Source organism: Sycon ciliatum, chromosome 2, assembly GCF_964019385.1.
Source record: "Sycon ciliatum chromosome 2, ocSycCili1.1, whole genome shotgun sequence".
Taxonomy (NCBI): domain Eukaryota; kingdom Metazoa; phylum Porifera; class Calcarea; order Leucosolenida; family Sycettidae; genus Sycon; species Sycon ciliatum.
The window spans coordinates 23,977,863-24,002,365 of NC_088644.1; the positions used below are offsets into that span (position 1 = coordinate 23,977,863).

A 24,503-nucleotide genomic window follows, 5' to 3' on the forward strand; every position below is an offset into this window, starting at 1 on the left:
ATGGCAGCTGGGGTTGTCGTTACTATCTTCAATGTTTTCAATGCTACTGTACTACTACTGACACACTGTAGACTGAAAAGAATGACAGTGCTTGCATTGGCCACTAATAGTGATAATTGTAGTGCACGTGCTCGATTCCTTGATTGATGTTTTAGCGGATCTCTACGTACATGGACATGTACAATCGTATAGCAGTCACCCCTTGCAGCTTGGTTGTACGATGCTGGGAGCAATTGGACTAATGGCGGCGATACAATACAGAACACTCTGCCCTTGGCCTGCTGCACACAGGCCAAAACTGGTCCCTCAAGGTAGAACCCTTTGTGGTCAATCATGTTCCTTTACTAAACCAGGCTCATGACCATGGCATTGTCACAGTAAAAGCGTACTGCACACGCTCGAGCTCCCCAGCTGATTGTACTGCAGAAAAGTTTGAATAATGGGTAGATCTACATCACGTATTAAAACATGTACTAGTAGTACTTATACAGTGCCAGTGGAGTTGCAGTTCGATGCTTTCCTTCGTATCCATGGTTGATCTTTGTGGTGGACTGCCAGTTCCTCACGCCAGTCTTCACACGCCTACATTGTACACTCTTGATGATCGTATACAGCTACATAATTGTAGGAAATCGCGGCAGATCGACATTGCTGTTCAATGACAGGATCTGCATTGTACATGAACAGTATGCTACATGATTGCGTTCACATGATTGTATATTTACCGGGTATCTATTAAAGGATTCTCCAAAGGCTGTTCGCCTGTCGATACGAGTTCCTGTTAAGAAAAATAATAACATCATCGATTCATAAGGCAATGCCAGTACTAATCTGAATCATGTTGTCACGTCCACTGTTACATGTGTCTATTTGGGGAGGGTGGTGCCAAGTCTCTGCTGGAGATCGCTATGATCGATGTGGTCGCTACAATTGCCGTGGCGTAACAGATTAGATAAAGTGACCTTACTAAAAGCTCCGTTGAAAACATAGTACACTGTATCTTCACCTGACTTCAGAATACAAGCACTTCTGGCCAGCCTAGGGCTAGGGTTGCCCGCGCCTCGTCACCTTGTGCGTGCTAATTATGTGTGATGGGCCGTATCGAGTTTAGCAAAGCTTAGGAAATGTCAATGCCAAAACCGCTTAGCCAGCATTTCGGACATAGTGCACGACTTCACTGCCACAGCTGTACGCTTGCAGAGCTGGCCCTATTCTGTATTCATGGTTAGAGCCGAGCTGTTGCATGACAATACGCTCTGTTGACCTTCTCTGTAGTAAGTGTTATAGAAATACTTAGAAAAAGTGGAGTAAGAAAGTACAGGAAGACAATGCACATCACAGCGATACTGCAATGTACCATCATCATTATACGACTAAACTGCTCGGAGTCCCGATGTTGGTGGTTGCCTGAGAAGCCGTTCAAACGACGTCTACGTCTAGCTGTGGTGATCACCAGCATGAAGGCTGATCGAGGTCGGCCGCATAGGCTTTAGCAGTGCTGTAACTGCTGATGCTGGGCGAGCTGTACAGAACAAGGCAACCAGGCCGGCAAATGGGCTTGTCGCTCGGGAGCCGAGGTCTTTCTGAACGGAGGTGAAGGCGCGTGGTGAGCGGTGTCAGAGCAACTCGCCAGACCTCTGCGCGCGCGCATTGTGTGTGTGTGTGTGTGTCCTCACCTTTCGCAGCTTTGCGAGGTACAGAGTACAACGTCGTGCCATTGACCTCTACAAGCGGCAAAGAGCTGCTAGCTGCAACCTTCCAACTAACGTTTTCCCCGCTGTAACCTAAAGATCCGTGCACAGTAGCTGTGCGCAATTGTAGTACATAGAATAGCTGTCGTGTAGCTAACTGGTGTACTGGTAAGCTGCTGATCCTGTGAAGTACCGGTAGTACTGATAGAGTAGAGGGATAGTGAAACCACATCTCCAGCATTCTAACAAGTGCTGTGCAGTCATTCTGATTAGCCAGGATCGTACAACTGCAAAGCTTAGAGCTAGACAAGGACTCCTTGACTGGAGAAAGCACAGCTAACGCTAACGTGTGGATTTAATGTATGTGTGTTGCGTTTCTCCGTCTTCATCCCGCTTGTAAAGCTACTACTGAGGATTTCAAGTAATTTCTACGAGCTAGAATTGACCAAAGTCCGTGTAGATCGTGTGTTACATGAAGCTCCGGCTGGGTCACACAATCTCGAGCGGTTGGTCACACATACTCCGTGACAAGGGATGGGGCTGTGCATAATCTACAGGATTGAAAACTCAGCACACGCGTTTGTTGCCTTGTGAGGCGACGGTGATAAGGAAAAGCGGTCGGGATGTGCGTATTGGACGAGGGCCAACTACTTGTTAGCCCGTGAGCGATCCTGCGCTGGTTAGCTATCAGCTGATTCCTTGCTGTCCCTGCTCAGCCATCCTGCAGGACGCGTCGACGCTGCTACCCACCAGGGTTTCTTCTCAACCTCACTCTCCACGCGTGTCTCACAGAATGTGACAACCTACACGGAAACAGGGAACTAACGTTCAGCAGCAGACTATAGAAGCTAGGGCCAGGGCAGCTGGGACCCCGACTGCCACGTAGATTCTACGTGCTAACGAGGAATCGGACCAGAGGCAGAGAGAAGAGAAAGAGGACGACCACAGGTTGGGAGCAAAGCGTGATCCGAACTCAGAGGCAGAGGCAGATCACGGTACGTGTAAGTTCGTTCGTTCTTGGTCCAGATTAGTATTGTGGGCGTGCTGCTGGCCAATCGGTCATCGGTCATCGTTCACGCTTGAGCACAGGCACTTTCGGTCGCTACACAACTGAACTGACGGCTTGCCGTTAGTGTTTCTCGTGCTGCGCTGCAAAGCGAGAATGAAGTGGCTAAGGCCGACCTGTTTACGTCCGCAGCTACCACCTGGAGAGCGCAAAGACTTCTATGAAGGTATGTAGGTGTTGTTCAGTGCAAATCTTGTCCTGATCTTGCTCTGCTCATTCTGCTTCAACTAACGTACATTGTACTGGTGTGCAGCAGCAGGTCGGTGTAACGACGTGTATCTCACTGCTAGCATTCTCCTAAACAGAAACACCCTATCAGACACTGGACGGATTGATGGAGAGGGTAGTGGTGTTTTTCCTTCACCCCCCTCCTCTTCCAATGTTCATCTAGTAATAGTACCTTTAGTCTTTAGGTTTTGTCAATCAGCTGGTTTGGTGCTCGGGGTTGTCAACTCGTTTTCGTCTGTGACAGTGTACGACTCGTATGTACATGTATGCCGTGGCGGGTATGCAAGAATAGTTTAGACGCTTGTTTGCGCGCGATGATAAACGTCTGGCGCACCGTCCGCCCACAATGTGTGCACTCACACTGGGCGCGTGATGATGAAGATCATCGTCTGGAAATCGCCCCTTTTGTGGCAGTCTTCTGCAACTTTCTTTGCATACGTAGATCTACGTCCGTGAGCGACGGAGCAGCGCTTGACCTGATGATCGGTCACGGCCGAGGCTTGTTTTGCCAGCTGTTGCTCGCCCATATCTATCGTCGATCTCATCTGACGAACAGCCCCGACTTCTGTTTGATTCGTCTGCGATATGGGCAGGTGTTAAATCGATCGGGTTGAAAGCGGTCCGATCTATTGGTTGAACTAACTTGGACACACGGTGCTGTAGGGAAGGCGTCCCCAATGCCCAGTAGGCAGTAGGCGGCTAGGCCCATGCCCAGGCCATGGACATCAGTCCTTCCTGGCGTCCTGCATGTCGCCGACACCTACATTGTACATGTGCATTACAGCTTCTCGACGTCAACATAATAATTTTACCACGGTGTAGTACAGAGTGATCATGGTGATGTACCGCGCGGTCCATGCCGTGGCGTACTGAACTGCACTGCAGACTATCATTTTTGATGAGGACAGCTATCATGTGACCGTATTATAAGGCAGTATTGCCTATGGTCCCTATGAAAAACATTATGAGCTGTGAGGCTATGGTCATAATGTTTGAGTGATCTGGTGAGAGGCATCACAGTCAGTCCATGTACATGTACATGGACTGACTGTGCACTTCCAATACTAGTACACTGTACAGTATGCATGGTGATATGACGAGGCCTCGAGGATTGGGAGCTTGAGATCAAACCTAACCTACATGATTGTATCTACATGTAAGCTGTCATGATGACCAGGCACTTCCCGTAGAAAAACTCTCAAACTCAAAGAACTTGAAAAAGGCGTTTCATCCTCTACAATGTAGGGGATGAAACGCCTTTTTCAAGTTCTTTTTTGTAGCTTTCCTGGTTCTACAGTGCTTGTACTTCGAAGTAATATTATTGACTTTTCCCATTTGTGTCTTTCCCTCAAACTAGTCAATATTTTAATATAATCTTTATTTCAGGATTACCCAAAGGCTGACGCCTATCCTACCTCTGTATATACAATAAACATTGGAGTTGGGAAAAGGGAAAATGTGCAAAATGAGTTCGGAAAAGGATAGATGCTGTACAAAAGATACAGTGAAAGGACAATTACAAGCACTTGAAGCAGTGTAAATCAATGATTTTAGTTCTAGTACGAGTACAATCAGTCATGTACTTCTACTGTACACTGCATGCAGGGAGTCACGACTCCCTGCATGCATGCAGTGCACTGTTGATCAGATTTTACCTTTTACATCGTCCACGTGACACGTGTCACATTCTTAGGTGCGTGACGGTGTGACGGTGTCTGCCGTGGGAAGAAAGTCGGCAAAAATGAAATGTGCAGACCGAAGCATGTCAGCCCACTCTTTCAGTAGTTTAATATTTGGTTTCTCTGCCCATGTGGAGGCCAATGGGTCACAAGATGGTCAGGAAATACTTCCGAAGCAATGCTGGGCTGGTTTTACATGGTTTATGATTGAATCGCAACAATCCTTCTTACCATTGTATAAACGTTCACTGAAATAAAGCACAATGTTTAAAAAAATGTCCCCAGACGATGGGTGAAGCTCAAGTAACGGCGGTGAAGTCCCGTAATTGCAGCACTTGTGGTGCCTGTGTGTCTGAAATCGAACTGACTGACTGCCTTGGTCGGAAGTCAGCAGGAGCACCTATCTGACGGTCTTGTACTTGGGAGTGCCGAAGCGTTCGATGTCCCAATGCTAGCTAGCGCCCCCATGCCGTGGACAGGCCGCTGCCGGCTCATTCTGCCCTCGGTGGTGGTCAGTGGTCATAGAGCCACACCGTCATAAAGTGAGTGAGTGAGTAGTAATTGGTCATGGCCGAGAAGCAGAGGATTGCCACGTTTGGACGATCTAGTACATGCGCCAGTAGCCTCTACTCGTAGTCCATCTACTCGGTAGATCTGCTCTAGCGCTCAGCCAGTCTTCATGGTCTTGGGATCATGGATTCATGGTGATGGAATACCATGAATACGGGTACATGATTGTACTTCCATTCCCCTACTCCGTGGACTGACTTTTTTTACTGTTGGCTGAGCCTAGCCGGACTCTGAGCCTGAGTCTGAGACAGTGACTCTGTGAGAGGAAGTGAGGGCCTACTGCATGTCTATGACCATGATGATGATTGTAGTGTCCCTCGCTCTAGCAACACCATGCATGAACCATGACTGACTCATGACTGTGAGTGTGAACACCACGACCGCTGGGCCACAGCAGTGACAGCACTACAAGTCTACATCCACGTGTGTACGCCTGCATACCTCCCCACACCTGGCCTGAGCTACTGTCGTAGATCTACTGAGTTCGTTACCAGAGTATGACTCGAAAATAATGTAACGAGAATGGTTGGTTAGTCGATGTAGAAAGTTAGTTATCAATACTGCTGTTTTAGTCATGATAGCTTCAACTGCTTGCATAGCGGGTTGCGTAGGTGAGAGGTGATGTTCGCAGCTCAGGTCAGGTTGTTCAGAACTTGTTCAGAGTCGGCTACTTCACATCGAGGCGTCGCCTGGTCTTGACTTGTCCTAGCCCGGCCAAATCTTTTTCACTGCTTCGGTAGCTGCAACCAATGCTGCAATCTTCAGTACATTTCCAACCCAATTTCGCTCTGCTAGCACCGACCCGTGAGCATGGTGAGTGCCAGTGGCGGAAACAGAAATCTGAGGAAACGTCCCGCTGGACCATCGCAAGTCATCGGCAGTCGATTTTCATATCCGCTAGTTTCGCCTACACGGAGCAGATGCACTGATCCGACGGTACATCTCTATCTACGCTGTAGTCTGGTAGTAGTGTGACCGGGCAGTGGTGACAGATCAGTGCCCAATGACTGCGTGGTAAAATAACTCATCACCTGCGAATATCAGAATATGGCACATGCACAGCTCTTTATCACGCTCATGTGACCACTGTGAGTGGTGCGTACTATGACAGGACTCGACTTGACCCTCGTCCCTCGATGGTCGTCACAACCTCCAGCCAGCTCCCACTTTTACTACTATACAGTCAGTTCTGGATAGGGCTAGCACTTACGCAAGTAATAGTTACGGGAGCTCCGCACCTGAATATTCTTTCCATCTCCGAAAAAGAGAGCGGAACGGACAGATAAGCTCCTTGCTTTCTGCTCTAGGTGGTCTTTGTACGAGGTTTCTAGGAGAGCCTGCTAGCGCCTCGATTCGGCTGCTTGGCGCTTGGTGCCTGAAAATAGCTTCAAGGTGCTAAAAGTAAAGGCTCGTTGCTGCTGTGTTCATGGTGTTGGACAAGGGGAATCTGGGCAGAGGAGTGTGATCCCTCAGCTGACAGAAGTGTTACACCTTGTGATCATCTGATCAAGTACCCAGTTAGTGCGTGTTGCTGTCGAGCGCGCACTGCGGTGTGCATATGCGTCCCTGATTCTGCCCTGACTACTGCGGCCTGGTCAAGACTCAAGGCCAAGGGGAGAGACGTGTGTACGTGTAGTGGCTGTCATTGTGGGTTGTACTTTGTAGTACTGTGCTCCCTGGCGTGATGGTGGTGTGACCCTGTGTTACGGCTACAAGACCAAAAAAACCACGGGCGGAAGGTGTGAGACGCGAGCTGTGACTGGACTGTGTGTGGAACATAACGATCTACACGACCTGAACACGCTCACTACGCCTCTACGGCTGGAGTTGCACTGAGTTTGTTCGTGCAGAGTATGTCCACAGAGTCCATGGTCAGGTCTCCAGATAGCAGTGGCAGCTCCAGGCCAGCTGGTGGAGGTCTGCGGAGGAGCAATGGCATGCCTCGATGGGAGAACGAAGCGCGTCATCTGCTCTTCCAGAAAGGTTTGTGTTCGCACCGTGCATCACCTCTAGACTCTAGTTTTACGTTGTCGATCGTCGACGCTGGTGTTGTTGTTTTGTAAGGAAATAGATTTAGAACCACCGAGATAGCTCAGAACGAAAATGGAAACGAAAATCGAAAAGTACGTGTACGGAAGAATGCCCCAAAGTCGTGTATGTGTGACCCTCGATTCCTGGTGTCATCATCGATAGCTAGCGCTTTCTGTATGTTTGGTGCATAGCTATGTATACACTCTATTGTTGTATATGGGTGCATGCATGTAACATTTACCTGGCCTTCCCTAGCCCTGGACCATGGCATGGACGTGGATATAATCCACTTCGATAATTATTATCGATAAACTCACCGTTGGGAATGTTTCAAGCCCATTTTATTGCCCCTTGGCTATGACTATGTTGGCCAAGCAGCAAATGACTATCAGTATGTAACCAGCGTCGTTTGAGATGACACCTTTTCTAAACAGCGAATAATCCCTCGTGCAAGAATGGCCTCGTACGATAAGCTACACTGACTGTATGTGTCACAGTTCGGCTATGGCTTGCTTCTCGCCAGTCATCACACATCAGGTCATTGCTGATGTGATTTGGAAGTCTACTAATGATGTCCCTATGACTGTGTGCCACAGTGTGGTCAGCAGCATGCATGGATCTAGTCTACGAGCCCGGAGGAAACTGCACTGCAGATGAGGCTTGTCACCTGTTACTGTACCGTGTACGGTGCTCACGGGTCGTGCGACGTAACACTTGGAATCAACGACTGATACTAGTGATAGCGATCAGCGTTTGCTATGTTTGTGTAACATATACTGTAGTAGTAGTGTAGGTGATCTCAGCCCTACTAGTACTAGGTCGTGCCATTACTGCATTAGTGAATACCTAGTCAGCTTAGACTTGCGTCAATGGATTGTACTACATTGTAGGTGTGATTGGCTGAGCATGCATGTGCACTGTCAAGCACATGCCCGCATTTTGGACATTCAGTGAATCTTCGATATTGGTCTGAAGTCGATTGTGGGCATGGGGGAGGCAAGCCTAGCTTCCCAATCTCAGTTTTTTGGGGTTTTCTTCTGTGCTGACATAACTTTGATATGCCACCACAGCAGCAAACCAGTTACCTGGTATGATTGCACTGCCAGGCTGTGTAGCCTTAGCCGTAGACACTGCTTAGTAGTGCATGCGATTGCTGCAGTTATCAGTATCACATCATGTATCAAAGGAAAGATTAAGGATAGTTCAGTGCGGTTCAGCTGTTGGCTCTTGTATCATGGCATTATGCCTTCATGGCTTGTAGCAAAGACATTGTGTGTGTAGTTTAGGTTCAATGATTACAGTTTGTAATGGGTAACGTTATTATTACTATTGTACGTATTGGCTTTGTTCTGTAAACTGATGACAACCAAATCAAGTTCTACACATGTCGTTGCACAGTCTATGCATTGCTGCTAGCTCTGGTGTGCCGTAGCCCCAGGTATTCCAGTTTCAAGTGTGAGATGAACAAGGTACTGGATGGTGTAGTGTTAGTACTGACCGAGATCAGCGTGATGGATTGCGACCTGAAACTGTAATGAAATCTACAGAGGCCAAGGCACACGACTAACTACACACTAGTCAATACGGAGAGGTACACAGAGTCACACACGGCTAGAGTCACACGGAGAGGTACACAGAGTCACACGGCTGCAATCACCATAGGTGGAGGTCGGCTGGTGTAGCCACTAGCAGTAGCATCTAACAATATGAAGCCAGTCTGTAGCACTAGGGCCTTGTCACTACAAGTCAGCTACTACTAGGAGTTGTTATCAGTAGTTAGCCAAACAGCACCTTGCGTGCATTGTTACTGATATTACACTACATGACTACCTTCCTGAGATGCAGAACTATGATGACTAGTGCTGTGCGGAGACTTGTCTTGGGACAGCTAGAGATTAAGCACATCTGATGGTTCCGTGACAGAAGCTCTGCTCTCTGTGTAGCTAGACATAGAGCATCACCGATATTCCCTGCATTGCCTGTAGGGAATATCTCGGCACTGAATCCTCTTGGGCGCTGCCAAATTTAACATTCATTTGAATGTGTAGCACAATAAATCAGTAATTAGGTGTCATAAGGTCCAATATCATGTGTGAGTTGAAATGGTAGCATCCATACACGCGCGCACACACACACACACACACACACACACACACACACACACGCACACACCACCCGTCTAGCATTCACTTGTGCACTTGGAATTGCCCCTTGCCCTAGATGATGTCTACTGATATTCCATACAGTACAGCCTCTGCAAATCACTTTAAAAGTTCAGAGACATTCAGTTCTGCAGCCCTGTTAGAGTGCGATTCTATATGCAGCGCACAACATCTACGAGATGATGCGTACAACATCTGCCTCATCTTATCATTTTCTGTGTTGCTGTGTACATGTGTGTATGTGTGTATGTGTGTATGTATGTGTGTATGTGTGTATGTCTGTATGCATATGCGGTGGTTGTACTTCCTTTTGCACTGTAGCCCCAAGGATAGCCTCGCTTTCTCAACAACTATCAACAGGAAGCGGTCTCGGTGAAGCCACCACAGCTCCGAAGAATTTGGCACGGCACCATTCCGCAAATGAGCACGACTTGCTGAGCGGAACAACGAGTTTCAAGCACACCCAGTATTCGGTGAATCGGTCGCGGAGAAATGGGTTAGTTGAAGCGAGAACAGTAGGACATCCAATGGGCTTATAGTGCTGTCTCCCTGCACTGTATTCAGCATAGCTTATAGTGCTGTCTCCCTGCACTGTATTCAGCATAGCTTATAGTGCTGTCTCCCTGCACTGTATTCAGCATAGCTTATAGTGCTGTCTCCCTGCACTGTATTCAGCATAGCTTATAGTGCTGTCTCCCTGCACTGTATTCAGCATAGCCGACAAACATATTTAAAAAATACTCACAATGCACTCTGGTGTCCAAGGTTAGTATACTGGTTTACATACAGACTGATACTGAGATTAGTGAGATGACAAGGAGATGACAAGGAGAGGTAGCCGTGAGTACAAGTACCACTTGAACTCTCTGATGCTTTTAAAACAATCAAGTTCAAGGTAGATACATGTCACACAATGCCCGCCTTCTACCGAGCAACATACCTGTTCAAGCTGGTGTCTGTTGCATTCAGCAGTGCATGCGTATATATTTAGCCTTTGCACGTCTATTTTTGTGACTAAATTCGCCCCTTGTATTGATCTTTGACAGGTGGTGGGATCGATATGATCTGCAATATTCCAATTAACCATCAATTGCTCTGCTGGAAACGACCCCAAACAGACTCCTGCTTCATTTTCGATATCTGTTGTGTTTGTGTGATCGTAAGCACAGTTTAATGCTGTAGATACTAGCAGGCTGTAAGTTTTGCTTTTTCTCCTATATGTTGTTTTTCTGCAGACTGAACTCACCGGTCACCACGTCTGACCATGATGGTAGAAAGGCAGGTGAGTAGGTTCTCTGTAATCAATACTGGTTGGAAAGAGTGCAGCAATGCACGAAGCCCTGGCCACCATTGACATCACTACTGGTCACAGTTGTGTGGGCTTGTGCAAACACAGCCTCTTGGCGGCAAACCATGAACTTTGGAAAGAAATGTAGTAGCTGGCCCATCAAATAATGCTACTCCCACAGAAACAAGCGATTATTGTGAGCACATTCTCTTCCCGTGTAGGTTGCATCAAGACAAGTAAACTCATACCTGTGATCACACGGGCATCAGGCTAATGTCGCAACTTTGCCTTCCAGGTACTTCATATGGCAAGTCGCACGGAAGTTGTCTCCAGGAGAATGACTTAAACCGGAGGGGAGAATGCCTCCAGGATGGCCTGGAGAAATGTTTCGTTTTGTAACACTTAGTACTACAGTGTAGTAACGCTATCCTGTGTAGTGCAGTGCAACCACAGCACTTCCCGGCAGCGGCAGTGGCAGTGGCTATTTTGGCTATTTTGCTCAATAACACCCTGACAAGGATATAATGTTGTAGCTGAATTAGCTAATCCTGCACCAGAGGAAGTGGCATGAATTACATTGCAATTAGAATTATCCGTTGATGTCACTCATAGCAATAGGTCATGTACATCCTGATCGACTTTCCTGAACGGCTGATGTAAAACTGTGATATCGATCAGTTTCCTCGGAGACAAAAATGCAATAGCACTGAGAAAATGGACGCACTTCTGGCTTTTCAACATCATCTTGAAAGTGTTCACTAGTATACTTGAAGAACCTGAAGTGTGTCCTTTTGGTGTGCAAGAATGGACTCGGATGGAGAGCCAAAAATAAATTTATAGAAAAGAAAAAAGGACCAAGTTGTTAGTTGTAGAACATCAGTACCGTTGGTCAGTGTCGTGCAATGTTATCGCATGAACTGATTGTTTAGTGACTGGTGGTGTTAGTGGACATTATAGGGTAGCTTGTAGTTCCTTGGTCCTTTTTATTTTCTATAAATGTGTCCTTTTTCTCAATGTCACTGTGATATTGATAATGCTGCTTTCACATTGAATGTGTGACGTGCAGCAGCGGCAGCAACAGCATCCACCACCATGCCAGCTACAAAGAAGCACCAGATATCCTATGTTGAGCTGGTGCGGCAGAAAGGAGAGGCGCTCGGTATCATCATATCTGGTCAGTACTATAGTATTTTGATACGGAAGTCACTTTCAAGTTCTATCATCCACCCCCTCTCGAAATTTGTAGTCCCTCGTCAGGATTCGCGGCCGGCCAGTTTTAGAGCTGAACGAATGCTGTTTCAAGCCGAGGAAGATCCGGGGCCGAGTTTGCTCCCGCAAAGTGTCTCTTGACATAGGAAATGTGCCTTACTGTGTGTAAAGGATTTCAAATATGGACTAGATGTACATGTCTTGTTTGGCTATTTCTCCCAAAGTCCTGCACAGTTTGAGCAGGGTGGTATGGACCAGGTAAGGTTAGTCATTGTAGCATGTTCCAGTACTGATCAGCTATGCAATAGTCTAATGAGTAGATACAAGTATTCTGCTGCTACATGTATGTGGTCAAGGAACAACCAGACATCATGTTGCTGTTGTATACTTACCATATGCAGGTGGGTCTGATCGCAATCAACCTGTCACCATCACACATCTGAAGGGGGGAAGCATCGCCAAAAGGTAAATTGCAAGCATGCGCGTGAGCGTGCGCTCTCTCTCTCTCTCTCTCTCACACACACACACACACACACACACGCGTGCCGTGTGTACGTGGTATTGGTGCATGCGCGTGTTGCTGTGGTGTGAAAAACAGTCTTCGTCTTGAGTTCGTCATGTCGAGTTGTGTTTCCGTCATCTTGTCACAAACAATATAGTCTTTCAAATGTAGTTATCGTCGTCCATTGTACAAGTGTGGAGATGGCACGGGGCTGGGAGCAGGTGAGGAAAGTCAAATACAACTCTTGCACTGGTGTTCCCGGTTGTTTTAGGAATTTTCAATAGGATCGGCACGAAAATGGCTGATTATTTTGTGCTGGCTTTGTGCGTTTAGGAGCGAGGCACTGGAGGTTGGAGATCAGATTTTGGCGGTGAATGGAACTGGTACGAAGCACTTACGGCATCAGGATATCGTAGGACTGTTGCTTCATGCTGGCGCTCTGGTCAGCCTTGAGATAGAATACGAAACTTCGCCTGATGGTAAGAAGAATTTTTGAATCACATCGGCACTCTATATTGATAGCTGCACACTATCGTATCAGCTGTTGTTTCCAAAGCGTCTTCGCTTGTGTACATGTAGGTACCGCATGCAATGCAGGTTTTGCCTATTATCGGATACTAGTGCGGACACTAAGACATCCAGTTACTGTGTGCTTATCTGATACAGATCCATCAAATGAGAACAACCTGAGGAAGAAGACAGTATCAGTAACACTGAAGCGTGAAGGAGATGGATTTGGATTCAAGCTAAGAGGCAAGTGGCAAGCAAGCATGACGGTACCTGAGACTTGCAATACTGCTCCTTGTTATTGTACTTGCTGAGCGTCTTTGGAAGGCTGCCAATGATAACGCGCAGCAGCTATGGTCTCTGCCAAATGCAGAGTCGGCCGATTTGTGGCCAGCCGCTTTTACGACATCATGGCACAGGACATGAATGAAACACATAGCCGTATTTCTACATCAATACGATACTCGAAGAGGAACTCCGATACATGTAGATTTGACGCATGTTGCACCTAGGTTTGTAGAAAACTATTTTAGGATGCATTCACCCACTCTCACAGCACTAGTCTCACCGCTACTGAACTAACCTAACTTCTTGCATTCCTCTGCTCCGTGTGATGTAGGCGGTGAGGAGGAGGGACGAGGTCGGCTTCTGACGTTTGCCCATGTGCAGCCAGGTTCGGATGGATATGGGTACGTATAGGGAGTGTGGTGGGATATTGGCACCTCCTGCTCAACGTCCTGAACGGGTGAACAGTATTGGGCCAATACATATGTGGACAGCTTGCAGAAGTTGCTGTTGTTTGTGATTCTGCTAAGGTGCGAGAGACGTTCTTGATAATCACTAGCAATAGGTTGAGTTGAACTCGGATAACTAGGTCGCTGAACGTCTCAGTAGCCTGTCAGTTTTGTGCCCTATTTGTGCTCTCTTCTCTCAGCCCTGGTATAGCACGCACTGACCGCTTATTATCTTGCTACATTCGTGGATAATTGCTTCATATCTCGTTTCCATGTGTTTTCTTCTTCTATTTTATGATAGGTTAAGTCTAATAGTATGGCTGTCACGTCTATTACTTAGTAATGATGCATAACATGTGAGAATTAAGGAATATTTGACATTATTTAATTGAATCATTAAATAGAAATGCATCATCACATGGGTCATGGTCATTCTTCATAACTTACAGACACACTTCTATAGCATGGAGTAAGTATCATCTTAGCGTCGTGACTGTACTGATTATGCGATTGTTCTCCCATGTTGCCCGTTAGGCAAGGATTGATCAAGATCGGTGACCGGCTGCTGACCATCAATTACATCGACGTTACTCGGTACAGTGTGAGTGCGGCCATGGCTCTACTGAAGAAGTGCAAGTCGGAGGTCACCCTTGATGTACAGTATGATGTCACCATACAGGGTATGTGTATCATAGAAGAGTACACGTATTGATCTTGTTGGAGTTTGGACTGTCTGCCTGGTATGCTGTGATGTCGAGATACCATTGTGAACGCCAATGGTTTGCGTGTCAAGCATGGCTCCCCAAACTGGCCGCTTTAGGCTGCTTGGGATGTACTGAAAGGTGCGGGTATGCCTCTGTTTGCAATGTGCGGCTCTACCCCGAAGGATAAATACGTTAGCTATGCAGGGTTTTAGCCAGGAAAATATATTTAGGCGGGAAAGGGAAACAAACAGTTCACCCATTTTTCCATGTTCCAATACTACCTTGTCACAAACGAATGCAACGCCAGGTGCACAGAGCACCCAGAACGATCAATTTGTGGCCACACTTTCCCTGTGTGAACTCAAAAACACGAAAAATCGAAAATGAGTATGGTGGTGCGCTATCAGAAATGGGGGGGGGGGGAGGTTTTTGCCAGAACCCTGCTATACTATGTTTTAAACTATTACCCAGGAGCAAGCTGGGATGAGCTGCACTCCATGGAGAATTTACGACTCACTGCCTTTGTTTCTCTTTGTGTAGATGGCATCCAGGGCAGTAATCCGCTGGTCGTGGAACTGACAAAGTCCACTGGAGTTAGCCTGGGCATCACACTCAGTGGTAAGTGTATGAACTGCTAAGATTAAACCACCAGTCAGTGCTGGTTATAGGATGCAATGTGCCGGGTGTGTGCAACTATTCAGTGCATGTACCAGGTCTTATAATATCTACGGTTATGACTTCAGAAGCAAGCACTGCTGGTACCACAGTGTGTGCACTGGCTAGGTTGGAATGGTATCTGGGGGTTGATTTGCCAGCTTGACGTACATGAAGATATTCTCAGCAAGTGTTTGTATTCCGTTGTTTGTGACAGGGAGTCATCTGTCTGGAGATCCTATCTTCATATCACATGTGAGGGATGGTGGCATAGCTGATAGGTAAGATCAAGGTGACTCTATAGGGCCTGAAGTCTCTATAGGGTGTATAGTCTCTATAGGATCTATAGTCTGTAGTCTATCGGCTCTGTAAAATCTAGATAGGGTCTAGGCTGTTATGCATTATAAAGGATCTGTAGAGTCTATAGGGTCTATAGTCTCTATAAAGGGTCTATAGTCTATAGAGGGTCTATACTCTCTAATCTATATAGGGCCTATAGTCTGTACAGGGTCAATAGTCTATAGAGAGTCTATACTCTGTACAGGGTCTATAGTCTGTACAGGGTCTATAGTCTATATAAGGTGTATAGTCTGTATCGGGTTTGTAGCCTATATAATTATGGTCTATAGTTTGTATAGGGTCTACAATCTGTACATGGCTGTAGGTAGTGGCGAACTAGTATTTCCTCACAAACAAGCTGGTGTATTTGATGAAGGGCCTAACAGATATTTTTGCTAGCCGCTCTCCATGGGTTGCAGCATGGATGTGTAGTGTGGTTTCTGATGGCTGTGAATCTAATCCCATCGGTCATCATGTGTTCATGTTACCTGTCTATCTTAATGCAATGCCATGTATCACTTGGTTTGTATGGGAGACTATCTGGTTGAGCCCACTATCGCAACTTGGGACAACGGTCTAAGAGGCTAAGACGTTGTTCTGCCCTGCCGGCCTTTCAATGATCTACACAGATGTGGAGCGCTACATGCGGGCGATCGTCTTCTAGCTATCAACGGCCGCTCACTGGAGTCATGCTCACTGCCGGATGCTGTTCAGCTATTGCTCCAGTCTGGCAACACGGTCAGGCTAGAGGTCATACCGGGCAGCCAGGAGAATCTCAAGGCCATGGAAGAAGCGCTGGCGTCGGGTGGAATGAAGACTGCAGAGGAGCCGCTTCCACCTCCACCACTCGACCTGCTAGTGGATGACCGTAAGAGTATATAGATTAGGCCATGCTTGTCTTACTTTCTTCCCCGTCCAGTTAAATCTTTGCTCTTGGTGATCAATCCATCACCCCGATAATGTGCAGACCAAACACCCTCACCCCAATAGTGTGCAGACCAAACACCCTCACCCCAATAATGTGCAGACCAAACACCCTCACCCCAATAATGTGCAGACCAAACACCCTCACTCCAAGGTGACATTGATGTTTATGACTGTATGTATTGTGTGATCTCTCTTCTCTCAGCGATGGAACTTGCTGGGCTCAATCATCATTCTGGAATGAATGGTGTGGAGGGAACGCCAACTAGCGCCGGATACGGCAGTGGGTTGCTAGGCGATTCCATGGCAACCCCAACGGAGCCACTGGCCTACACTCCCGACAGCTCCATGATGAGTATCGCGTCAAGCACACTGCAGCAGCAGCCATTGCAGAACAACCGTGGTCACCATCAGTCTGTGTCATCGGTCACTACTCCCCGACGGCCATCAAAAGGTATAGAGAGGGGGAGAGAGAGAGAGAGAGAGAGAGAGAGAGAGAGAGAGAGAGAGAGAGACCAATTTCCATGCAGTGGTACTATGTAGCTAAAGGGGTAGATGGTATTTGTTCGAAATGTATGTAAACTGTATCATATCAATCCAGGCATGATGTGTGCCGTCATCTACGTGTAATTATGTGGTTTGCTGCCATCAAAACAAGAGAGTTGCCTTGATGATAGGGAGTTGTCGCAGTAGGAACAGCATTGCCACTTTTGATTATCCTACTTGCATACAGTAGTGTCCATGGGCACACCAGCACACCCAACGCTACAGCGCAAGATGACCAGTATGCTGATCTGCCGACAGGAAACTATGGAAGTGGAGCTGAAATCCGACTCGTATGGCTTTGGCTTTGCCCTGCAAAGTAAGATCCTGTACATTATGTAGTACAATTTAATGTTAACGTTTTGTGCCCCATTGGGCTGTTTATGGACAAAACAATGATGAGTTTAGAGAAGAGTGGAGTCGACAATAAGCAAGGTCACGTGCTGGGCAATGTGTTGCCAGCAAAACTTGACTTCGGTTCACCACAACCATCGGTACTGATACTGCACACGCATGACTCAACCTCGGTGGTTTCTGATGAGAGCAAAGCACAGCGGGGGCAGCTGGAGTCAGTCAGCATGCTGTTGTCGCTTGTGTGCTTGAATGCAGGCGTACATCAGGTGTACATGGACGGTACCTCATTCATGATCTCAAGCATGGAGGCAGACGGACCAGCAGATAGGTGAGTGATGCTCAAACAGTTGCAAAAACGGTGTAGGTATTGCTTAGGGCATTGACTGTCAATGATGTGAAGATAGTGTAGTAATGCATGATGTTGTACTATTGCTTTACCTGAGTTTCACTGCACTCACTGTACTATCTCAGGCTTTGTGTTCTGCAAATCGGAGACTCGGTGGTCAAGATCAACGGAACGTCCACTACTGGCATGACGGTCGAGCAGGCATGCGACATGATCAGACACAGCGGCGGTACTGTTGTGCTGACGGCGGAGTTTGATGTTGCCGGTAAGGTTTTTAAGAATACAGTGGAACACTCGTAGTGTGTACTCTGATCGGAGGAACTCATGCTTAGTACGGACATTATGGACCAAGGGGAGTAGTGATCATCCATACTGATCAGTGTGATAACCTCCTATAACAAGTACACTTTGCTGCCGCCCACGGGGAATACCTCCTAGTATAATTCTACAGTACAGACTGCACACAACACAGCCATGGCAATAGCATCCAAGGCATGGCAACAACTATGTACTCCTACTTCTACACCATCTGTGGGTATACTTCCGGGACGACGCTGCTGTTCTGGACACATCACTGTTCGGTGAAGTCTGCAACGTTGCACGTCTTCTTTTTTGGGCGTTTTGTTGTTGTTGTTGCAGAGGGTGTAGTGCCTAGTGCAGGACTGTTTGATGTAAAGCTGCTAAAACAAGGCCGCTCCCTTGGCATCACAATCAATGGAGGTAAGACGGATGGCAGTCGGTATAATGGACTAATGCCTTCTGGCTGCACTGTGACATGGCCTGAAAATCTTCTTCACAAAAATCAACAGTGACCTAAAGCCTTCCCATGTACTATCTCTGTAGATATGCTTAGTTTCTGCACATGTGTGCACAGGTCATTGCTTGATGTTAGGGTTGATGAGAAAGACTTAGTGCCATCCTGTTGGATTCCTTGTCATAAGTATACTCATCTCCCTCTCCCATCATTCTTCTTGTCCTCTCTCGCATCGTTGTTGTCGTTGTCCTCCTCTTCCTCCTCCTGCTCCTGCTCCTCCTCCTCCTCCTCATCATCATCATCATCATCCTCCTCCTATCCTCACTCTCCTCTTCCACTCATATTGTGCATGTATGTCCATTCAGGTATGGAAGATGGGATTGCCTCACAGTTGTGGGTATCGCAGGTCAAGAAAGGAGGAGTAGCCTACAGGTCAGTTCACAGGCACGAGCAGGCTATGCATGCTTGCACGCAGACACGAGCAGGCTATGCATGCTTGCTTGCACACCGACGAAAGCAGGCTTTGCATGCTCGCATACGCGATGTGCACTTGAACAATTCTGCACTCCGAGGACGTTTTGTTTTCTGACACCTTCACACTCATGCTTATCCCCGTGGACTATTGCTTATCCCCGTGGACTATTGCCTATTGCCGGTGGTTCTTTTGCAGTTAACTACATGTAGCTGAAACATCTTTTAAAATTGCTCTAGACCTTGAACACCGGCTTGTGGAAGTATGGATTAAAGTCATAACACACTGCACAGACAATCATAGTGCTTGTTTATGTTTTCCATACAGGTCGGGCATGCTGCAGGCAGGTGATTATCTGATAGCCGTCAATGGCAAGAGTGTTGACGGTCTGACACTGACCCAGGCTGCAGAGTTGCTGAAAACCGACGATGAGTTTGTGACACTGCAGATCAAGAAGGACCCGAGGATTGCTGGCAAGTTCTATCATACCTCTCTCAGTCGTTTGCCATGCTGTAGGAGGAGGGGGGGGGGGGGTCCTCAGTCTATCTGTCCACGTATCAATATGAGGATCCAGGCTGATATCTGCCTTACTATTAGCTTTAGAGTGTACTCACTTTGTTTTGACATGCATGCAACATCATGTAGTGATATGTCACGTGTCAAGCGAATTGACGTCCTGCCATGTTCTGCTTCTCAGGCAGCACTTGATGTGCCACTGTGCCACTGTGTGCGGTGTGCAATCATGGTGTACATGTGTCTTGGGACATTCGGTCAGTGTAATCCGTTGTACTGGTATTGCTGCATTCTCCTACAGGCTCCAGTGACTCTGTAGTACTCACGGTGGAGATCAGTCGACATGGTGAGAACCTGGGAATCACACTGAATGGTAAGAATACACAAAATCGACGTTTAAAGCCTTGCCTGTGTACTTGCTAGGTCTGCACTCGGATTCATGTTTGAATAATCTAAGGAAGGGTATTCATACTGTGCCCTTTTGTGCTAAAGGGCACCTGATCGTGATGTGTTCCTCTGATTGCCTAGTGCACATACACTGTTCAGACCGAGGACACCCTGGATGCGAATAACGTTAGGTCACAGGAGATCTAGCGTTTGTCTTCTTTCTTCTCTGTAACCAATACCACAAGCAACCGAATACATGTACAATGTTTCTTCTACATCAAGTTTACCCGGCACAACATACAAGTATATGAAGTATCTTCCTTTGCATGATGACCCTACATACAACGCCAAGAAAGGGAACTTCTCCATAGCGTTATCATCACAACAAAAAGTAACTTTGTAGCGTTATCAAGTTATCATTTATTTAGTAATGCCAAAGCTAAACCTCTTTTCTTTCTCTTGTTCGCAGGATCCAACATTGCAGGAGAGCCTATCTACGTGGCCCGTGTTAAAGAAGACGGAGTGGCATACAAGTAAGCTTACATTCCTTATTCAGACCGGGACTGACATTCTCCCGGTCTGGTGGTTGCAAGCTGATATCTCAGTGTCTAACCTTTCCCATTGCATAAGTTGTTGTTCATGTTAGCAAGAATTGGTAAGAAGGAGCTAAGCATGTGTCTGCAACATTATTCGTTGTATCTTGAACGCCACTTCGCTTATCACGTATTAATGTATCTGTGATCGGCTGTGTTACTGTTCTGTACCACCTAAGGACCGGTGCACTGCTTGAAGGTGACGTGCTTCTCAGTATCAACGGTCACAGTCTCCGCGACAGCAATTTGGAAGAAACGGTTGACTTGTTGCTGAAAGCAGGCGACAACATCACGTTCAGGATTAGCCGAGCGGCCAAGAGTAAGCATGAAACAGCTGAATGTATATAGCGATGGGTCGATTAGACCAGCTTCTCATGAGAAGTTCCCCTTAGGTTTTTGTTCCTCCTGATAAGTAACGTACGTGCATGTATGACTCTGACTCCAAATGTCTGGTGACTTTACCTCACCGACCCCATGTTTGTATTGGTGGTAGTCAAGTGAATGTGTTGTTTTCACTCACAAAGCAACTGTTCAGTACATGGGGTAGTGGTCTACCAGAGCAATCACACTCATCACCGTAGTGGTTTTCCAGAAATGAGTAGAAGCAAAAAACCACACTCGCAGCCACATAATAGATAAATAGCCGAAAAACATCTAAATCCATCAAAGAACCGCCAGCAAGCGGGAGAAAAGGCCGTAAAATCGAGTGAAACAGCATGGCCAGTGGTGAGCATGGGTGACTGGGCAGCAGGAGAGCGCCTGAAAACAATGACTCCCTACATTCCTAGCCACGACCGCTCAACCGGGCTAGAGGAAAAACACGCCTTTCGGCCAAAAAACCTTTCTATTTCATTAATTCCTGCCCCGCTGCCAGTCGGATCCAAGAATAGAGACAGCAAGAAATGGTATGTAATAACCAGTGTATGTCATAATCATAAGCAACACACATTGGCATAGAATATCAAGAAGAACAGCGGAAGACCCCCATGAAACCAGGGTGGGTGGGCGGGCAACTTCAACTACCATGAGGAAAAACAAAGACCACAATGGCAGGTTCAGCGGAGTTGCGCAGAACAAGAGCAAACGCATGAAAATATTTGCGAGTGAAAAATACGTTTTTTGCACTCTTTTGCTACGCTCAGCCGTGAAAAAAACAAAACTTTTTTCACGGCTGAGCGTAGCGAAAGAGTGTAAAAAACGTATTTTTCACTCACCATTTTTCTGTCGTGCACTGCTGCTCTTCCACTGCGCAACTCTCCCCCACCTGCCATCGTGGTCTTGTATTCCTTGTGTAGCGTGGAGTTTTCCCGCCCTCCCTCCCTTGGGTTCCGTACGTTTTTGGGCTTCTATGGGGTGCTGTTTTACTGGTTTTCCATGGCATGCTTTGTTTTTTGTGTTTCTGTCCCGAGGGTCTCGGCGTTTTGTTTGTTTGTATGATTACTCCTTTCTGCTTGTTTATCTTCAGTTTTTTGGGTGTGACTGGCAGTGGGGCAGGTCCCATATTAGTAGAAGGGTTTATTGGCCGCAAGGCGAGTTTTTCCCCCAGCCCGGTTGAGCGGTCGTGGCTGGAAATTTAGGGAGTCAGATTTTCAGGCGCACCCCCCCCCCCCCCCTGCCCAGTCACCCACACCATGACATTGCTCTGCTCGTGTCTTGCACTGACATATCTCTTGCTGGCCGCCTTGCTCTTTATTACTTCTGGCCCAGTTTTTGGCTAGTGTGTGGCTGCGAGTGTGGTGTTACGGAATACTGAGTACATTCTGTGAGTACATTCTGGTAGACCACTATCCCATGTACAACCCGGTTGCTATGTGAGTGAAAAGTTATATGGATCGCTGACCACACTTTCTAGGACGCAGATGTTGAGCAGGTTTCTATCCATGCCGGGGAAATCTGCAAAATCTGCAAAACCTCCTCAGGAGGTGAATTGGTCAGGTGTCAAGCGCTTACAGCCGGGTGACAAGTTAAATCTGGAGTTGTGCGGGGTCAGAGTAGTGGACACAGCAGAGTTGTGCTTACTCCACCAGGCCAGTATCTGTGGGTCTGGGGCTGCGCCATCCCGGGCCTGTTCAAACTCACGGGGGAACGCTATACTTGCCACCAACGAATAAGGTTTTACACGGAGCAGTACCGGGAGGCCAGCACCCGACAATAATGTTAATGTGTGATGCTGTGATTCGTTTCAGAGCCACTCTCATCTTCCGATGCTGCTGAAGCCAACTTGGAGGTGTTCAACATCACCAGTAGCTCGCCTTCTAAGCCACCTTCACGGCGACCATCGAAACAGTCGTCGTTCACCGACTCCCAGTGGTCACCTGAGGATAAGGTGTTCTACAGTGATAACACGTCCGCTGCGGCTGCAGCCGTCTCAGCGGCGCGCGGCGGTCCGGCAAACACGGAGCAGAACAACGGCGACGTCCGGAGCGAGAACAGCATCTCGCCGTTCAGCATCCGCACGCTAGGTGACACGCCCACACCCACTCATCACCGCAGCAAGACACCGCAGCAAGCTGCACAGCCGGATAGCTCGGCCATCTTTCAGGAGGCCAAACGACTGCAGGAGCAATGGCAGGGGACGGGCTCCGGGTCGAATCACAGCAGATACACTGCAGCTCCGCAACGCAATGGTTTTCACAATGCACACATGAAGCTGTCCAGGTCCATTGAACACATAGAGCATCCTACCTACCAGCCATTTGAAAATGGTGACCAGCATCGCCGCCCTGTCGTCAGCGAGCACGCTAAAACCCGATATGACCAGCAATCGCCACAGGCTGCCACTTATGCTAAAGTTTCTAAGCCACCGGTGCAGCTGCCGCCATCAAGCAGTCAGCGATCACGGATCCTGACCGACCCGTCCGCTGCGCAAAGCCCGTACTCGCGCTATCTGCGGAATCGACCGCAGCAAGCCCGTAGCCTGACTGGCCTGAACTCATACGAGGAGTTTGGCCGACATCACCCGCAAGCCGGTAGCACGTTTTCGCTGACGTTCGACCGAGACACTGGTCCTTCTCCCGTGCAGCACGCTGTGCAGCGGCAGTACGAGCCGTCCAATCGGTCACACCGTCACCGTCCATCCAGTAGTAGCAGCCGGCGCAGTGTAACTCCAACAGGTAACGACGAGCAAGCGGACTCTGGGGCAGCGGTAACGCCGGTGTACGCCGAGGCAACATACAGTAGTGGCCGTCCGCCACCATTGCCACCTCGCAACACACCACTGTCGACGCAGCAACCGCTACAGTACCATCATATTGAACTGTACAGACATGGCGGACGCAGCAATGGTATTGCAGCTGGCTTCGGCTTCAGCGTCAGCGATGGCAAAGAGTTCCCAGGTGTATTTGTCAGGGCACTGCAGCCAAACGGCATTGCTGAGCGCTCTGGAAAGCTATTCCCATTTGATCGAATTATCGAGGTGAGTTGGCCAAGGTTAAAGTGTTTCGAATAGCTATACATTCCTATCAACTCGAGAGCTTTCCGATTTTATTTTTCAAGAGGCTTCTTCGAAATGCTATCCACTCTCTTTGATACCTGCACAAGTTCAATGTACATGTACTTCAAAAAGCTCTACCTCTCGGTATTGAGCACTCTCTTGGACAGCCTGGAACCTCTCTGTTGTACTTCAAAAAGTGTCATAGTTACCTGACCTTGACTCTGTTCATGCTACATGTTGTCCCCGTTCTCCTTATGACTGCAGGTCAATAATTATGATGTCAGAAACTGGGACTGCCGCCGAACACTCCCCTTGCTGGCCGAAGCAGGCAGTATATTGAAGTTGGTCATATGTCGATCTATGGTTCATCCCGTTTTGCAATAATCATCCTCGGACTATGTGAATCATGAATGGCTCTACCAGTACGGGGATGCTGAAGCTGTTTTCGGATTCGGTGTTGTGAAATATCACCACTTCCCCGGCTCAGATGAGAATGTCTGTTCAGGAGATGTTCTGTGCTGTTTCCATGACATTGACTTCACTTTTGCGTTTCTGCCTTGTCCCATACAAAGCACGTGAAATTCCGCAACCGTTCTGCTGTAAGAATAAGGTAAACCACTTCCATAGCCACCATTGGTGTACAATGGTAAAATACCGCTGAGATGTTCACTATTGTCAAACAGAATCACTGTAAAAAAAACGATTTCTTGCCAGTAAAATCATGATCGCCATCCATTACAAGCACAGTGTAAATATTGCAGACTGCTACGGCTGACTACAAGTGATGGGTTTGCAAAAAATCCTGCTCACGGTGCCAACG

At 47.6% G+C, this 24,503-nt stretch overlaps 1 protein-coding gene across 3 annotated transcripts in view; it reads left to right on the plus strand.

The window, feature by feature from the left end:
* Positions 1-1,876: 1,876 nt before the first annotated feature.
* The window catches only part of LOC135809306 (glutamate receptor-interacting protein 2-like), a 23,163-nt gene continuing 536 nt past the window's right edge, over positions 1,877-24,503 (plus strand). The window contains exons 1-24 of one of the 3 annotated variants that reach the window (XM_065322639.1): positions 1,877-2,923; positions 9,749-9,923; positions 10,663-10,709; positions 11,782-11,889; positions 12,326-12,389; positions 12,760-12,905; positions 13,093-13,179; positions 13,553-13,622; positions 14,202-14,347; positions 14,912-14,989; positions 15,243-15,306; positions 15,994-16,232; positions 16,494-16,742; positions 17,022-17,150; positions 17,441-17,513; positions 17,657-17,796; positions 18,171-18,251; positions 18,651-18,717; positions 19,085-19,230; positions 19,572-19,643; positions 20,127-20,190; positions 20,430-20,569; positions 22,437-23,665; positions 23,948-24,503. The exon at positions 23,948-24,503 is cut by the window's right edge and continues 536 nt beyond it. In XM_065322639.1, coding sequence (XP_065178711.1) covers positions 2,854-2,923; positions 9,749-9,923; positions 10,663-10,709; positions 11,782-11,889; positions 12,326-12,389; positions 12,760-12,905; positions 13,093-13,179; positions 13,553-13,622; positions 14,202-14,347; positions 14,912-14,989; positions 15,243-15,306; positions 15,994-16,232; positions 16,494-16,742; positions 17,022-17,150; positions 17,441-17,513; positions 17,657-17,796; positions 18,171-18,251; positions 18,651-18,717; positions 19,085-19,230; positions 19,572-19,643; positions 20,127-20,190; positions 20,430-20,569; positions 22,437-23,665; positions 23,948-24,067 — 3,804 coding nt within the window. In that variant the 5' untranslated portion in view covers positions 1,877-2,853 and the 3' untranslated portion in view covers positions 24,068-24,503. Of the gene's footprint in view, positions 2,924-5,726; positions 7,218-9,748; positions 9,924-10,662; positions 10,710-11,781; positions 11,890-12,325; positions 12,390-12,759; positions 12,906-13,092; positions 13,180-13,552; positions 13,623-14,201; positions 14,348-14,911; positions 14,990-15,242; positions 15,307-15,993; positions 16,233-16,493; positions 16,743-17,021; positions 17,151-17,440; positions 17,514-17,656; positions 17,797-18,170; positions 18,252-18,650; positions 18,718-19,084; positions 19,231-19,571; positions 19,644-20,126; positions 20,191-20,429; positions 20,570-22,436; positions 23,666-23,947 lie in introns of those variants that run through there. The other 2 variants (XM_065322637.1, XM_065322638.1) reach the window with 2 other exon arrangements.